The following is an 18,745-nucleotide window of genomic DNA, read 5'->3' as shown; positions in this document are numbered from 1 at the left end:
ACAGTTCGTGTCCATTCCCACCCTGTTGAAGAGCTGCAGTGAGGCAGCAACTTCCCCAATGCCCTAAAACCTTTCTGAAAACCTTGTTTTGAACAAAGGCCATCACAAAGGCATTTATAGAACATGGTGATGGGTAGCACATCAACATGATATTGCAATACTGCAAGCTATCAGGTGATACCAAACAGAGCAGATATTGTTATGTTCTAGTTAGACTCCAGGCTGGCTGGTGACATGATGAATAGATTCCACAGCTACCTTCCAAATGTGAAAGATGTACAGCTTTAGAAAGAGTTAAAGTTTTTTTCTCCCAGAAAGACAAAACAAAACACAGAAATAAAAATAACACCACTCCTGTGGTTAAGCACCTGTCTTGGCTTTGCAGGCCAGTTTCTTTACAAAACAGCTACAGTGCTGTGAGTCCAGGAGCTGGACAGCCAATTCTCCCACATCCCAGCTGCTCTGGTGGAAATTCAAATCTGATTTTTGCCATGAGGTGGCACCAGGACAAGCCCCATCAGTGGAAAGAGCAGCCAACACAAGGTGGGGCTTGTTTTTTGACTATGCAACATTTAAACATACAAAGAGGTTTGTTTAATAGAGGAAATAGCATTATAAAGAGAACAGACTTTCCACTCCTCCTCTTTTTCCAGTGTCATTGCCTTCTCTTCAGTTTCACATTAATGACTCCAAGCCTTGTATGTGTTTGAACCATGCTGATCTATTAAATGCAGAAGGACAAATTGCACCATGGTGCCTATTGAGAAGGATGAACTCAGTTCACCTTCTTCCACTTTCATCTGGCTCCCCTCCCTGCCCAGTGCCAGCCTGAAAGACTGGCAGGAATTGCCTTTCCCTCTTCACATCCCTGTGTTTTATTTCCTCATGCCCTATGATCTGCGGTCAATGGCCCAGGCTAAACCCTATATAATCTGTCTAGACTTCAGGGAGATAATCCTTGGTGCTACAGAAAGTGTTATGTTAAACCACGAGGCTGCACATTAACAAGGACCGGTGACTTACCCTGTGATCTTCACAAGGGTCAAAAAATGAAGACGTTCCTAAGTGACTTGGACTAAACTCTCACTGACCCCAGTGAAGGTTTCGTTGAATACAGACCACAGAGTTCATTTTCTAGCTCCAGTTTGTCCATCATAATCATGTCTGAAGATTAAAGGTGAGCCCAAACCACAAAGCTTATGCACAGGTCCAAAGTCACCCAGCGACATCTGGCTTCAGGGGTTGAGCTTGGGTGCCCGTTAGGAATATTTTCATCTAGATTACTGTGGTGTTCACTTTCAAGCCTGTCCACAAGGAAGGCTTTTAATATTTTCCCCAGGGATGAGTGGGGATGGGCAGGAGTCAAATGAACAGATGACAGCTTACTTCTCATGCACATCCACTTTTTGGATGTTAATGGTGATCACAACTTTACTTAACACTCCATCTGCCAGGACAACACATTTTTTTTCAGCAATTGTTAGGTTGTAGGATTTTTTTCATCTCATTGTTATTCCAAGAATGCAGATGAGCAGTTTTGCTGGTAGAGCCCAGTTTCAAGAACTGAGGTCGCTCTCCTCTCTGCTGCCTTACATTTTCTGAAATAACGACCAGGACAGATGTCATTTGTGCCCATTCCCAGTAACCTTCCCTCATTATCTACCTCTTCAAGCAATCACCATGCCATTTTTGCCAAATATTCCAGGCACAGTTATTTGATATTAGTAAAGACTATCTTTGGTAGCTTCTAAGCATAAGCAAGATTTGGTGTTGCACCAAGGAAAAGCCAGCAATTGGTTTTCCCCTACCACATTTAGCTACAATTAGCTGCTTCGAGCAGAGCTCTTTCCTAATGAGAGGTGCTAGAATCCTATCCAGGAAAGCCCTGGGAATCCAAAATACAAATTGCTGGAAATCCTGGGATATCAGACTGAATAAGAAGTCAGCAGAAATTGTAAATCTTGATCTATAGGATACAGAATAGCTTTTGCAAGCACGGCAACCCAGCTTCTTCCCTGCAGAGCTTTCTCAGAAAGAGCCATCTCTAAAGATGTCTGTACATTTTTTTTTTTTGAGGGGTATTACAACAGTTCCAGAGCTCTGTACTCTCAAAAGCAGCCCATGCAACCTGAGTGTGCGCTCCCTGTGCGTATGTGAGGGTACAACACAAAACAGGTAGAGTTTAGGGCATGCATGGGATTATTGGATGGAAATTTAATAGCACAAAATTCAAACTAAGGTGTCAGGAAAAAAATCCTTACATTAAGATCTCAGCTATGGAAGAGTTAGACTTCCCAAAGGAAGTGGTGAAAAATCCCATTGCCTGAGTCATATCAAATCAGTCTAGACAAACCTATACACTGTTGGGAACAATCCTGCCCTGGCATGAGGGGGCTGGATGATCAGAGAGATCTTTTCCACGGATGGTTTCTGCAGCTCAGTAATCCTGAAAGAATTTGGGTGAATTTCACAAGAAAGTGTGGTCACGGCACTAAGACAAGCCCTGTGGCTCCTGCTCCCCCCATTGAGCAAGTGGGTTACAGCCTTCTCCTGCCTTTACTGGCATGTATGAGCCATCCCAGCAGGCCTTCTGCCTGTTAACCACGCTACATTCTTCAGGACAAGGAATGTCATTTGCTAGGTTTTTCACACACACAAGCAGGCAAAAAAAAAAATCACAAGTGGGTTTCTCATCCCTATGAGCAGTAACAATACTAAAATTGGCATGTTCTACATATGTCCAAGCGCATCCAAAATTAGCATCATTTACGAATTATTCTATCCAGGTCTAGTAACCAATTAAAGCATCCCAGTACATTTTGGTTGCATCAGCTGATGGTCCTTTCATCCTCTAGTTCTTCCTCAAAAAAGAAAGAGCAACTTAAAGGCTAGAGATTTTATTTTACCAAGCAATTTTCATCCACATTTTCCCCTTCTCTAATATTTCTGTCAATTAACCATGTAACACAATTTCCAGGCAGCTATTTCCATTTATAATTTTGTTGCATTAACTATACCAAAAATGGCACATTCCATAGATTCCCCTTTGATTTCACAAGATTACAGGTTCATTCCACCAAGGGCTTCTGGAGTGACAAACCCCTTCATTTTGTTGTCCTTTTTCCCCCCTTGTTGAAGTAGTGGTTTAGAAATTATGAGAATACAAGGATGCTATGTGCACCACCCAGCTATCAAAAAGCAATTCAGACAACAGGCAGTCTTAGTAAGTCTAAGCTACTTTCTAAATAGGGGAAATAAAATGTCAGGCAAGGCAGTCGTTTTTGTGGATGAATCACTTGAGGAATCCAATCCAGCTACCAAGTAGTCTCTAACATGACTAATTTTTACTTCTGTGTTCAGTGTTTCCAGTAAGTTACCTTAGATGCATCAGCACCTTTCCACAAGTCCCCACAGTAACTTACTCCCTTTCTCTCCCCACTGATGAGTTTTCCAGTTTGGGGAGCTCTGGGGTGAGCCAGACAGCATGGCTGAAGGTACAGACCTTGGCCAGAACAAGGTGCCAGATCGTTAACATTTTTAACTAGAGACACAGCACTCGTACATCCAGATTAAGCACTGATATACCACCCTAGATCACCCCACCGCCTGCTAGCCCTGGTTCACACTCCAGTCTCTCAGCCTCTTATTTCAGCTGGGTTTCCAGGATGCAGCACCCACATACCCACCATATTTCTACAACAGATGCTCAACTACTGCTTGTAGGACAATACCTTCTAGTGCTGGTGTCCTTCTGTAGCACCTACAGTCTTCTGATATTGTTTCCAGGTTTTACAGCTATCTGAAACTGCAGATTGGTTGGTCACCTCTTACAGGGCATCTTGCTTAATTACTTCTTAAATACAGACCTGGTTTTGTTCCCAGTTCAGCTCCAGACCAGAGCAACATCCTAAAGCCTCCCATTTACATATTTTGGGTTGTTTTTTTAAATTTATTTTTACATGTCTCAGACACCTTTGAGGAAGTCCAAGGAGTTTTGACCACATATTATATCTTCAAGATCAGCAGTGCAAAATACTCCTGCGGTATTTCACATCCCTTTGAGAATCTGACCCAGAAAAAAACAGCCAGCCCTAATTGTTCTTTCCTGAGGCATTAAAAAAGCAACTGTGTCAGGAACAGGTAGCAGATAGGCTTCCTATCTTTGAATTGCAACTAAACTGTACCTTTCAGAAAACTTAAGCTACCTAGCTATGTGTATATATACCATTGGCTTGCATTTTTTTTGCCTGCAGCCCCCTCCCCAGAGGGTGGGGAGATCTCTAGGAGCACTTATACTTGTCCTGTAGGTTATAACTATCTTGTTGGATTAAAAGTGTTTGCTGAATCACCGTACCCAACTTCAGAGTGCAATCGCAGCCACAGCTTTGTCGCTCCTTGCGGTTTTATTAGCCCTGGGAAGCAGCACTGTGCTTGTTAGGGGTTCTGCAGATGTATACAGAGAAACCCCCAGACATCTAATGCATACAGACAACTTCTAAACATTAAGAAATAGATATCTGCATAATTAACATTTGGGAAAGATTAAGTTGGCATAGAGGTTCATGTGGTCCTGATTAGGGCCAGATGTGCTTTTTTTTTTTACTGCTGGTGATCACAACAGTAGGAATTTGGCAGCACATCTCAGAGCCAGGAGGGCTGGGAGAGAGGCTGGAAGACTCAGCTGGGTCCTGCCCCTTCCCTAGCACCCAGCCCTGATGGCTGCTCACCTGGTTCAGTCCCTTCCACCTCTGAATACCACAGAACACAGCCTCACAACGCTGCTATTCATTTATTCTCTTTTCAATTCTATCCAGATTCATATGTATCAAAAGCACAGGGCTACAGGAGACCTCAGTCCCAAACCCTCTACTAAAGCAAGGGCACCTACTCCAAACTTCTCAGCAGCTCCCTCTCCACAGGAGCAAAGCCCCTCTGGGAGGGCAGAGCACTTGACAGCTCATTACACCTCCCAGCTGCACGGCTTCCAGTTTATGGGTGTCTTTAACTCTTTCCTGCCCCAGTGCCTTTTATTTACCTATCATAGAGCTTGTTTTCCTCTGGCAAGACTTCCCCATGACTTTGTATTCATAAATCATGAGGCCAGAGGGGCTCATGTTTCACAGAGGCCATGGGGCTTCAATGAATTAAGTCTTGTTTGAACTAGAGTATCTTTTTTAGCAAACCAAACAAACTTCTTGACCTGACTTGTACTACAGCAAAATGAGCCCAGAAAGAACTCTGGGCTGCAGTAGGAAGGTATTTTGCTTGAAAAGTCAAGTATAACAGCTTCCTTGTAGCACTACTGAGAGAATGGAAGATCTGAGGAGACACCCTCATCTCAGACACATTCTACTGGGTCCAAGGCTGATTTATGTAAAGGCCCTTTATACCCTTCTGGCAGCCCTTAAATTGCCATCAGTGCCTTCTTGCAGTTTAAGATGCTTTTCTTGGTGTCATGTTTGGTCCCATTTAGCAGTTTTTTCTCCCCCTTGGTCCCTGGCTTCAGCAGCAGAAATATATTATCCAGATCAGATGCTCAGCTGATTTAAATTGACATAGCTCCATCAAAGGCAATGAGGCTTCACACATTTATGCTCACAGCATCTCTGCCCCCATGCTTTCCTTTAAATGAAAAAAAGTCAACTACTTAATCACCAAACTTGACTGCAATTTAGTTTCCAGGGTGACATTAAATCTTATTGCTAGCTGGACTCTCATTCTACAATCTTCCCCAAGACCCACAGAAAATTCAGTCCTTTTCCAGAAATGCTTTTCCATTGAGACAACAGTTTATTTCCAGCCCATACACAGCTCTCATGCAGGACTTCAAACACTTGCTGATCAATTCTATGGGCAGCACCAAGTAGCCAGCTGCATAAGTGGGGCTCCCTTGACTAAACTCATGCAACATCAAACCTAAGATCAGAAGTTCTGGAACTATTTGCCCCAGTCCTGTGCTCTGCTAAACCAGCTATTCACTTGAGGGACATTTTAGCATAGATTCCACTTGTAAGGATCTGTGTATTTAAAAAGACAGAAGAGTCTTCAGATGAAGGATTCAATTGACAAAGGTCACCAGCAAACATGACTAATCCATTATGCTGTTAAACAACTCAACATGCAGGGGTTAATCAATGCTAGCCCAAGGTCTAATCCCTCTTTCTGCTAAATAACTCACTGAAAACAAACTCTGACTACTAATGTTCTGGAAAGGAAGATAAATGCATACAAGGCTTGAGAAGGTTCAGTTTTCAGAGCTCTCGGTTACTATAAAGCCTGACTACTGTCAGTCCGGCCAGATGTTATTTCCATCCTTGCAAGGATATGGATTAGGGGAAGGTTGGCTGGCGCTCTGCCAGTTTACAAGAGTCAAAGCACTGGACTCCTCCTCAACCTGGGTTAGCAGGGCTGTCCTGCACAAAGCCAGAGTCACTATTCCCTTGAGGTTTCTGTGCATATTCCAGACCCCTATTTATAGCTGTGATTTGTGCTTTTACAAGATGGTAATTTCATGCTGCTCATAAATCTTTCCCTGAAAACTGGTATTTGTAGGTCAGCAAGGAGAGGAAGCCAGCAACCAAAATTGCTGAACTTCTGCAGAAACTGTACAGTTGGGCCACAAACACTGAAATGCAATTAGGAGGAATCAAAGAACCTTGTGTTGTCTCTCATGTTGGAAGGGGACATGTTTGTTCCATGAGGATCAGCAGCTGCTGCCTACACATTGAAGAGGTTGTTTGGGATCTGGGAAGAGGGTGACACCATTCGCTTACCCAGCAGATACAGCTTACTGCATCAATATGCTAGCCAAGTTTGGACTGGCAAGTCACATCACTGACATTATGTCATGAAAGTGCTCATCCCTTTCAATTTTTTTTTTTATTTCTTACACCTCTGGGATTGTATTTTCCCCTCAAAAGGGAACAGAGACTCAGTAGGAGGTTATTTCCTTTGGCATTTAGAGATAATGCGAGGAAACTAATACTAGTTTAGGCTCTACAATGTTGGAAAGCCCACAAATATGAATGCTAACCTGTCCTTAAGACCCTCCTGTGTCACACTGATTTTGGGGCAGCCTTGCAAAAGTCCAGTCCCTTGGAATAAATGGCCACACAAAGCGTTACTGCAGGTCATGCCAACTTTTAACAAGCAGATATTGCAAGCTGGGATCCTCGAGATGCAGGGTCTCAGACACCACATTTCTTTTTCCCTGTCAATGCTTCCAACACCAATAACTAAGGGAAACCCTTAGGGCTATGCCCATCCTTGCATTCATACACCCATGCTGCATCACTGAAATAAAATAGCTTTTACTCCAAATGCCTTACTGTTACATGTAAACAGGCTTTTTGTAATTAGAAAAGAGGTGCTCAATTCCTGAAGAAAAATAATTAAAACAAACCATTTTCTAAGTTGCATTAAATTGCAAGGGCACTCCAACTTCCAAATAACTTCACTCTTCATTGCAAGTTTTACCTGCCTCTGATTAGCAATACATGACTTGCAGGATGCTTGCTGTTTGGCTAAGCACCCAAAACACTTGCTGCTTTTCTAAGCTGATTTTTTTTTTATATGTCACTGGAAATTGCAAGGTTCACAGAATAGCTCCATAGTGAATTTGCAAGCTGCTGCTTTCCCTCTGAGCTCTCCAGGACCATCTACAATCTGATACACCAGAGGCACCCAACGAAAAAAATGTGATTACAAAGCAAAGAGTTAGTCCAACACTAAAGCTCTCAAGAAGTAACTTTAAAAAAATCAAGTCTCCGCTTAAAGACCTTGTGCCTGACCTCTGCTTAGTTACACCCAAGTATGTCCGTAGAACTACTTAGGGCCACAGCAATCTTGTTGCCCTACAAACTTCTTTGACTTCATTGAGTTTTTTCACACAAAAAGGCCCAGGTGCTGGGGCCTGGGATCTGAATAAGGACAGTCACTCATGGAAAGCCAGAATTGCATTCCTGCATGCTGGCTTCCCCATCCTTCCCTGCACATTTCAGGCTATTAGCAGCAGGCAACACAGTCCCATTTCTCACCATCAGGGCTGGAAGATCTCGGCTGGGTGGGCCTCCATTGATGCTGGAAGGGAGTTGGGATCTCACCCAGCAGCTCTGTGAGACCCTTGCTGGAGCAGGAGGCAGCAAATGTGGAAAGCAGATGTGTGAGCGGAGGAAATCAGGTTTGCAGAAGACAAGGAAAGGAAGCACAGAGCAGCCTGCGGGAACAGCACCTGCCCCGCTAAAGCAAGTTGCATGCTCCTAATAAAATGCCTTTGCAGCAGAGGCAGGCACACCAACCAGCCGCTGCTCTCCCACATCCTCTGCTAATTTGTCTTAACACAGCAGGAAGCAGTCTAGCCTTTAAGATACCAAGAGACATCAGCAGGGACCAGGCTGAGGACTTCCAGCAGCAAGACGTGCATAGCTCCTGCCTGAATTGGTAGCTCACCATAAGAGCCAAAGGAAAGAGCCTTTTGACTGAGTCACCAGCATGGGGAAGAAACCTCAAGTATTTCCCAGCTCCTCTACTGACTCTTTGCTGAATCAGTCACTAAGTTCAACAGCAGTCCCTGCACTGGCTGCAAAACTATTGTTTTGAGAAAAACATTGGATGTTGGATATTTTGAGATGTAGTACTGTACCTGATTTGGAGCACAGATTTAAACCTGGCCTCCTCCTTCCCAGTTGTGGAAGATAAATGATAAGTTTCCACAAGGTTTAGACCCAGAGAAGCAGAGCTTGCCAACTGCAAAGGAAGCAAACACATCAAAATCAGACAGCTCTGAAAAATATCCTGTAAATCTTTCACCTGTGACTTTTCACATTATCTACTGCAAGGCACAATGAAAGAAAAAACCAGCAGTGGCTCTTTTCAGGTATGAAGCCGTGGTTTAGTTCAGTACTAATTGTGGAGTACAGGAGTGGTCATCATGGGTGCATGTGTAGTGCTGTACTGAAAGCTGTTCAGTCACATCATATAAAGTTTAGGTTTTTTGGCATACTGTATAGTAGCTGAATGTATCCTAATGCTAGGAACATTACAGATGTGCTGGTTCCATCATTTCCCAATAAAGCTATATGCTGACCTCTTCAGCACCTGCATTTTTGCATCCCCTGATGAATAACTAATACCTCTGAATATCTGTATTCCTCAAGTCTGTAGTTAAGCATCAATTGACCAAATTCCTCAGGCTGGAAGCACATTTATGAAAATATCAATCTAGAGTCCACTGTAAAATCATTATCCCCCACACAAATCCCCACGGTGTAAATAAAGCCAGACAAGCCCAGTTGCTGCTCTGCATCCTTGCTACAGTCCAAATTCTCTCAGACACTTACGGAGGAGATGCCAGCCTCCCAAGGGTACTGGTTGAAAGCCCAAGAGCAACTCCCCCAACCCCAACAGTGACTCACTTTGCTACATTTGCTTCCTGTGGTTCATTCTATCACATGCAACATTATCCCCATGGGACATGACAAAAGTCTGGCTGGTGGCTGGTTTATTTACTGCCAGCTGCAACCTCTCCTCTGAGCGCTGCACCATCTGATAACATGAAGTCCGATAAGCTGTATACATGTCTTCCTTATCATCCTGCTCTGGCTTTTCATATACTGAAGTCCCATGAACACAGAAGCAATAATATCTTGTAATACACAGTTTGGCCTTCAGAGACCAAGACTGAGCATCTTGGTTCACTACAGATGTTCGGCATGTGGCAGCACAAGCATCATTTAATAGCAAGATTGAGATCAACATTTGCTGCTAAAAATGTCAATTCAGTGTAACTGAAGTTAATTCACATGCAGATCCTCCCAAAGCAAGACAAAGACAGTGATTCGTGCACAAAACTGAACTTTGCCAAGAATTATGCATACAACAGAGCAGAATCAGCATTTTCCACAACAGCAGCAGCATCGCAAGAATCAAGAGCAAGTTTGGGCCATTTGCACAAAACCCCACGTGCAGATTGTTTGCAGAATTTATCCCAGCAACTCTAAAAGAGTTGGGTGCAATGAGAGCACTGGCAGTAAGAGAAACTGCTACAGAGAAGAGGGCAGCTCACTGAAGTGATGAACCCAGGCAGCCCGCAAACTTTGCCTCCAGCAGAGCTACACAGAGGTGGAAGCGCTACATGTCCATGCAGCACAGCAGCAGCCCAGAAGAGCCTCTCCTTTTCTCTCATTGATTTAATAACCTTGCAGGCAGTTCCAGTTGGAAGCAGGGTGTGCAAACAAGAGCACTTGAGCTATTGTGGCCATCACAACCCTCTCCTTGTGGCTCTCCTCCCAGCAAGGACCTCTCCCCTTCCCTTGCAAAGCTCCAGCTATCAACACACTGCCCCAGGACCAAGCATCACTATCATTTCTCCTGCACAGTAAAGGTCATACAATATAAACAGCATGTTTTCATCACTGTGCTTAAGCCAAATGGCAATTAACTGTACAGGGTTATTCATCCCCTTGCTGGCTATGCTATGACATGGAGTTAACATTATTAGTTTAAACAGGAGCTCCGTTGTTTCCCAAATGCTGCATTGGCATCGGTAGCCCTGGGGACGAGGAAAAGAGCTGCTCTCTGTAGCCATCACTCTCATCTCTTTTAAAGCACAGTAATATGAAGAGGAGACAATCTATGGTCTTTGTTAGAAAAAGGAGAGGCTGCAAAACTCCAGCTTACTATGGCTTTTGATAATTCTATGAGCATCCCTGCCAAAACACTGCTCAGAGGCTGTCAAATGGCCCTTTCTAGACACACTGTCCCTCTGGGGCACTCACCATTTGTTTCTTCCAGAGAGCAAGAGGCATTGCTCCAGTGTCCCCCCTCTTCCCCAGGTCCGCTGTCATGGTGACTGCAACAGCTTTTGGGGGCCTTAGAGGGAACTATTTCCAGCATGTACTTTGGAAGAGTCACCAGTTCATAAACACATCTGTGCCAGTGGTACAAAAAACCACACCAGTTATTACTACCGCAGATCTTGAAATAAACAAAGCTTTCTTGCCACCGTGTCGTGGTTTTGCCTCATCACACTGCAATCTTCTCTTTCCAGCTCAGTGTATTTACCTGCATAAACTGGAATCGGTATGGAAAATCTTGGTATTCGGAGGTGAGGAACAAGACTACCGCTACACTTCAGGGAAAGGTGGAAAGAAGAGGAAAGTGCCATCACAAATGTTTTTCTCCTGAGCTTACTCAAATCCTGCATGCAAATTTGGAAATTCAAGTTACTTTGCTTCTGGTGAACAGGTAGCATGCACAAATGTGCATGCATGCATGTGTGAGCAATGTATTTTTTTTTTTACATCCAGGGAAGAGTTAAACATGAATATTTTCGTGATATTTAGTGAATTTAACTGAAAATAAATCTCTTGCAAGAAAAAGAACAGCACAGTATATCAGGCTCCTCCTAAGAGCTGAATTACTTCTGGCTTTACTATGTTCATCACTTATTCTGTCCAGAGGTTTGACAACAGTGCAGTTACAGCTGACAATACACACAGCGTGAAGAACCAGGGCCAAGGATCAATCCCACTCTGTGGGATACAAGCCATAATCTTAGCTGCTGACTTCCAAAATTAGCCAAGCTATTTGCATTTCTCATACATACCATGGCTTTCTTTTGACGCAAGAAGAGAAAAAGGGATTTCTTCTTGCCAAACACATCTTGCAGCTAGAAGACATCATAATGAGTCTACCAGCCCTTCAACACGAGAAGATACCATATGGAAAAAGCTACAGGTCCTTGAGACTGTTGGACAAGTCTTACTTTTTCCCCTTGTTAGACCCGAGATGGACACAGGGAACAGCTGGGATGTGTTTTTTAAGCAAGAGCAACCAATTTAATGAAATGTGAAATTTATGAGCTGGTCAGCTTTAGGAATAATTAAGTTCAGGGACCCTTGGGGATCCAGAGGGTTTCTCAGCAATGGAAAATCAGCTGTCTTCCTCTAGGATCTATAGGCTGCAATGAAGAAACCCATAACCCCTTTGGGTAGCCCAGGGACTGATGTACCACAACTGGCATCACAATACAGAAGTGAAATCCCAGTTGTGACCTGGAATAGCAAACTCCCAGCACTTCTACTACACTACACAGCTGGCTTTTCCATTTCTTCTGTGCTTTTGTTTTCTTAACTGCCTCCAGCAACATGAGCCTGGAGTTTTGTGAATCAAAGCTGCAGCAGGAGCTCCGAGTCTAATTTCAACTCCAAGAATGTAAATCCACCAGCAAAAATGGATGCGTGCAGAGGCACGAAGCTGGGGAGCCAAGGATAGGAAAGGCCATGTCTGCATTCAGGGCGAGAGGAATGCAGGAAGAGACTAAAACACACATTTCTTTTGTACTCCTTTCAGTTTAGCGGTTGGTTGGGTTTGCTCATTTCTCACATGGGCAAACAAACAAACTGCAATACTCTGTAGCAGGAATGGACCTACAATAGGAGAAGTTTCCATGCTTGGGCTGTACAGCAGCTTTCTGAGGCCATGGCAGCGAGTGTGGGATGAGGAGGGGGCAGCACTCCCTCGCCACTGCCAGCAGAGAACAGCCATCCCTTACGGCACTGCTCCAGACACCAGTTTGCAGAAGAAATAAATATATCCCACAGCTCATGGCAGCAAAGATCACAGTTCAACGCTACACTGAGCACGTTTATATACAGAGTGCCAGAACCACCCCTAGTACTCCTCCAAAGCAAAATAACAGCAAAGTAAAGCAAAACAATAACTGTAATAAACACAGCAGCTTCCAAAAGGGACAGATTTAGCCAGTTCCAGATGATAGGATGTGTCTGGTGCTCAGTGCTGTCCGCTTATCCACCAAAACACAAGACAGCATTGTGCAAAACCTATCCCTAATACATCTGGTATGGCACAGTATCCAACCACCTCAACACAGAATGGCTCCACCACCTCCTGGGATGTTTCCAGCATCCCCCACAGCACAAGTGCACCTCACAGGGTCCTGCTGCTCCTAAACCAGCTTCCCTGGCAACAGTAGCAGCAGCTGCACTTCTGCACACCCAGATGCACAGGACTGCAAACAGCGGAGTATTTTGCAGGAGCAACCAGCCCTGCAAAGTATCCTGTTCCAGCTCTGAGAGGCAGTCTGAAAACCAAGCAACTTCCAAAGCTGTAAATTGAAATGGTGATTTAAACCAAGGAGAGTGGCCCAGGAGCTGCTGGGCCAAACCTGGCTCCCAGAAAGGTTGGCCAGCCATCAAGCCAAGCAAAGCAAGGGGATTGCTGTGGCTACGCTGGCTTCAGGCCCAGGGCTGGGGCTGCATTTGCCTGCTGCATGCAACTGGATCAAGACCTTCACCATTAGACTGGTAATACCAGCGGCCCTTGGGCAAGGAGGATTTGGGCAGCTCTGCCACAGCCCGACCCTTCTGCAAATGCTTCCAGCCCCGGCTGCAGAGCTCTCGCAGCAGGGTCAGCTCCTTCAGATGCCTCTGCGGTCCAAGAGCAGCTCTGCCACTCTTGCCATCACAAGAGAACAGAGGGTTTTCTCTTCCCCCTCAAAAAAGGTCCCACAAATCTTTAAGAAATAAATCACATGGTACCTTTGTAAAAACTTAATACTGGCATTAGTAAGGAGCTGCCAAGGCACTCATTTTTTGAGACAGAAAACAGTCTTCTCAGAAATCCCAGTAGTAAATTAATCCCAGAAGGTAACAGACTGAGCTTTTGCTACTGTAAATAGACTTTTTCATTATTCTGGAGCCTTTTGAGGCCAAAAGACTGTCCCAACATATTGGAAAGTGTAAGTAACTGTCTTGCTTCTCTGCAGAAGAGAAACGTTAAACAAGCAGAGCAAGACAGATTGATTAGTTCTTCCATTTAGCTGGCAGGGTCTGAAGACTGACTGTTGTTGCCACTTTCCCTTGTTTGTCTTTCTGGGGAGGAAGGACACACACCCCAAAGCCCCCACACACATGGTGGAAAGGGCTGACACTGGGAGAACAGAGGTCCAGGTCCGTGTTCTCAGCAGCTTCAGAGATGTCAAACATGTGGGGCTGGTAACCACCAACATGAGCTGAGGAGCTGCCCCAGTGGTTTTTTTTTTTTTTTTTCTCTCAGCTACAGACACCGTTGTCTCTCTTGGCGAGACACTGCAAGGTGACACTTATGCAAGCTGGGATGGGAACTATAAATGGTTTTTCAAAACTCTGCTCATACTTTTTCCTTTTTTTTTTTAAATTAGGAGGTACACGTGCCTCTTGCCTTACAGCAGGGTGATGGCACATGGTTTATCCTAGGCAGGAAATTATCTGGGGGAACTTGAAGCCCTCTCTGCTCCATTGAATCCGGCAGCACAATGAACAACAGGCAGCACAGTAAGCATCCCCATGTCTCGGCTCCAAAATGAATGCATCAGTCTGGTCTCCTGTGCAGTAAATGTGCATTTAGGAGACAGCTTGCTTCATTGAGATGAAAGTTTAGTTTCTCTAAACCATCTTTTGTGTCTCTCCCCCCCCACCCCTTAAATTGTGGTATGGAGATGCCAAACAACTTATAGAAAGCTCATAATTCTGGAAAAGATTAAAGAATTATTTCAGCTTGAAATCAGAGTAAGAAGCCATGCAAGATTGGTAATGGTTAATGAAGATTGACTGTGAAGCTGCTCAATAGGAAAGTATGAGCTCAAGAGCCATGAGGCTATAAGCAATCTATATAAGCCAAGAGGGAAGGGAAAGTCACAGGGGAGTGGGTGAGCCTGGCTGGGTCAGGAGAGCTCTGCCTGACATGAGCTGCATGGTGTGACTGCAGATACACTTCACAAGTCAAGACCTGATCCCAAAGTCCTTGTTTGGAAAAAAAACACCATTAGCTCAATAAAAAAAGCAAAAAATCTACAATTCCTATTTTACAGGGGATTGGAAGCAGAGAAAGACAGAAGCTCAAAGGGCACAACTGTATCCTGAATAGGATTTTATCCTGAATAGGATTTTGACTCAAAAGCAGCCCTTCCTTTCACCTTCCCTCCCTGCTCCTAGGCAGGGCAAAACACTTCCCTCTCCCCAGCCTGGGGGGAACCTGCTGTCCTGCACCAGCAACAGCCCTCATTTCAAGTGTCACCCCTACTTCTTTAGCACTTCTTCCACATACTATGTGCACAAAAAAGGCCACTCTGGTCTGGGCACAAAGCCTGGCTCTGCACACAAAAAAACCAAATTAACTGCCAGACCTCCAGCTTCAGTGAGTTGGAGGGAGGGGGCCAGACCCCAGCAGGGCAGGCTCACTGTCAGGACTTTACCAGGGCAATGGGTCCAGCAGAGCCCCAGGTGGGTTTGACTTCTGTAAGCACAGGAAAACCCTCCTGCAAGCCCTGGCACAGCAGCCACACACCCACAGGGCCTCCTGACAAGCAGCAGCTGTACCTGATACAAGAGCTCAATTTCCACCTATTTAGCAGTACTGCAGAAAGTGCTTTTAAACTGCATATTTTTTCCACCAGCTTCACATTTCCCCCCCCCCAACTTCTCAATTAATTTCCCCAGGCTTTTAGCACCATTTTCAAGGGCCTCTTTGGCAAGTGATGTCAGACAGACTGCAAGTAATGTCACCCTCTTTCCTTTCACTAGTATTTTTGCTGACATCCTTTGCACAGAGCAGTGCTGATCCCACCATCCCCAGCTCCCTGGTTCTCTAGCAGACACCCAGCCACCTCCCTGTGCTGTCTCAGGGATTGGGAAGACTCCCCAGAGGTCAGAAACCTCCTATCCCATCTTTTTGCCTCAAAGCCAGCTTTGACTTGCAGTCTGCAAAGGGGTGCTGGGTGAGAACCACCAAGTAGAAGATATGAGCTTTGGCTTTGATCTGAATGAAGAGAAGAAACTCTCCTGTGTCAAGCATGAGCATTTCTGCATTGGTGTGAGCACTACATTAGTGCCCCTCAATGTGCATTTACAAGCAGCATGAACTAACAAGTGTTTCTCACCTGCACATAAATGGAAGCACATGAAGACACCTAACGAGCATTTGGAGAGAAACCTGCAACTATCAGCTTTGCAGTCTGCAAAACTCAGCTCAGCTTCAAGAAGCTGGTAATTACTGCTAATAGCTGGAACTCATTCATTGATTGGGAACACAAGAGACACTTGAGAAGAAAGCAGACCAATGCTCTAAGTGCATCTCAGCACCAGCAGAGCTACAGAACAACACCCCAACATTGTGGGCACCCCGACCCTCCTCCTCATTAATTCAGAACTACACATCTTAATTGTTGATAAAGGTATTTGCTTTTAGTTGCACTGCAAGGGGATGCCAGTTCACATTTTCTTGGGACTTAAGGAGTTTCTCAACTTCAATCACTGCATCATGTTAGAGCTGCTAAACTCTTCTCTGCAAATAATTAGAGACAGTAATTTTGTATTATCTTTAATGAAGAAGGCAGCACAGTGCCTCCAGTCCCTGGAACACTATTCTGTGGTTATGTCACAAATTATTTTTTAATTGTTTAGGCTGAAAAGTGTCTCCTCCCCTCATGAGTATCACCCACTGCTCCTCAAGGGTTCAGCTGGACCTAAACAACCTGCACCAGCTTTCAGGCTGAGGCTACAAATGAGTTTTCATTATTTTAGGTCCTCACAGGACCATACAAGCACAGGCATTGTATGTATGTGCTGACTAGAAATCTGATTTTGCAACCAGCAGTCAGTGGGAGTTTTCCCACTGACAAAGGTATAATCATTTTCCCATCAGCTTCAGTGGGAAGCATGCATAGCTCCGTGGTTTCCCTTCCCAGGGATCCCAGCCAGCTGTCAGTTGGTTTCAATTTGAGTGGATTCACACCCCTTGACTTTAATGTGGCTTTGAAATTCAGGTTCAAGTGAATCAAACTAAGCTGTGAGCAATAAATATCACAAACCAAGATATTTTGCCTTCTTTCCTATCAGTATTAAGCAAAGCAAAAAAATTCCAGTCATTGAAAAGTTCATTACTATATTTGTAAAGCTACTATTCATTCACAGGAATAGTTCTTGTCCTCTAATTAAATCCCACTTCAGCAGAAGTTAAAGTTTACCAGCTAACAGCAGCCTATGCTCTCTGAGCAAGGTCAGAAAAAATGCACCTCTCCAAAAGCCAGCGTGGCCTGGGGAGTGTTCTCAGCCCTTTAGGTTACAAGATCATAGGACAAGGGAGTGCCTTTTAGCTTTATAGTTTACATTCTGTGTAAAATAACATACCAGTCTATTGCCAGGGTGCTGCTATAATACAAATATGTTGCTTCCACATAAGCGTACTGAAATGAATGTCTCTCATACTAAGAATACACACATAAATAGTGCTTCCCCCCTTAACATCCCTCTCTCTATAGATATATGCAGGGGTATGTAATTTCTAGATCACCCAGTAGCAGACTTGCTCTGATCCAAGCTATAATATTCAACCAGCTGTTTCTACAGTACAGGACCACTCCGGAATTTTAGCCTGTCATTACCCACAATATTCAACCTGGCCCACATCAAAAGTATACAGGCTTTTTTTTAGCTCAAATGCACAAGGAATATAGGAAAGCTCTGTAAGAAAGAAAATACTCCCTTTGCCTTCATTCCCAGGTGAGGAGCCCTCCCCAGCTGCCTGCAGCACCCTCTGTACCAGGAGCTGGTCCCCAGGGTCCCCCAGACCCCACCAGAGAGAGGGGAGCACTTTGCACAGGAGTTCCCAAAGAGTATTTCCCACCTTTGGCGCTTGCTGAGTATCAGCTTCTTGAAGGTGCTTCCCAAGGACAGCAGGCATGGAAAAAAGACCGATGTCCTTCAGCAGCCTCGCAGGACCCATAGGAAGCTGTTACCTGGTGCGTCTGTCCTCTAGCCCAGCTCAGCCCTGCCTGCCCCAGCACCACCCCAGGCAGGCAGGGAGGAGTGGGCTACCTATGGGCTCCTAATAAAGCCCACTCCAGCTTTCCTCAATCACCCAGAACTGGGCTCAGCTGGCAGCTCAGCTGTTAATAATGTGCAACTTCAACCTCCTGCTGCTTTTTTCCTAAGCTTGGCTATTCCAAGGTGTTTCCTATAAATCTTTCCCTCCTGTCCTACAGCCCTTTGCACCTGGCAAAGGTAAAAGCCCCGCCGGCTGCCCTGCCAGAGCAGGGCTTGCACAGCAGCCCTGTGCAGAGCCCTGACCTTTGCCAGCAGGACAGGATAACATGCCATGGGATTTGTCCTGATTGCCCTGGAGTGGGCAAGCAGATGCTCTGCTGTAGATCTCTTGATGGGAAACAAAAAGGACTGCTCCCACCAAGGCACTGCTGTGCTGCGAGGGAGAGCAGAGGTATCAGCCACCGCTTTCCTGGCTAATTTCCACATCAGGGATGCGCCTTCTGCAGACACGAATTCCCACTGCGGTGTAAATGAACGCAGAATTGTGTTTTATTTCCAACCAACTGATGGCAACGTTTCCTCTCTAACATCATATGTATAATTCATCATACAGTGACATTTCAGGGCATATCAACTCCGTAGCTGCTACCGTGTCACAGCTTTACAGGTTCAAGAAGTGTCTGTTCTTTTGCATTTCTCTTCCCTTCCCAGCTGCCATGTTTCAGCGTTCAGCCATTTCGCTGTACATCATTAAAGCCCCGCTACACTGCAGCCCAAAGATGGCTGCACATCACAATGCCAAAAAAATCCCTTTGTGTAGTTAGCTTGTAGTTCTTGTAAAGCACCGAAAGGCTGGGGGAAAGGCACCATCATAAATCAACATTCAGCTGGAGATTTGTGCGGCGATTACAAAACCAGGTCCC

General features: G+C 44.9%; 1 protein-coding gene across 1 annotated transcript in view; it reads right to left on the bottom strand.

Annotated features, from left to right (window-relative positions):
* COL5A1 (collagen type V alpha 1 chain) overlaps positions 1–17,819 on the bottom strand; it is a 181,551-nt gene extending 163,732 nt beyond the window's left edge. Inside the window, 3 exon segments of the mRNA XM_050907940.1 lie at positions 8,037–8,125; positions 8,642–8,745; positions 17,683–17,819. Of these exon segments, the coding sequence (XP_050763897.1) occupies positions 8,037–8,125; positions 8,642–8,745; positions 17,683–17,781 (292 nt within the window). The 5' untranslated portion in view covers positions 17,782–17,819.
* Between the last annotated feature and the right edge of the window lie 926 nt (positions 17,820–18,745).

The sequence above is a fragment of the Gymnogyps californianus genome, chromosome 18 (assembly GCF_018139145.2).
Source record: "Gymnogyps californianus isolate 813 chromosome 18, ASM1813914v2, whole genome shotgun sequence".
Taxonomy (NCBI): domain Eukaryota; kingdom Metazoa; phylum Chordata; class Aves; order Accipitriformes; family Cathartidae; genus Gymnogyps; species Gymnogyps californianus.
Note: the sequence above shows the minus strand (reverse complement) of the source record. Positions and strands in the feature narration are given on the sequence as shown.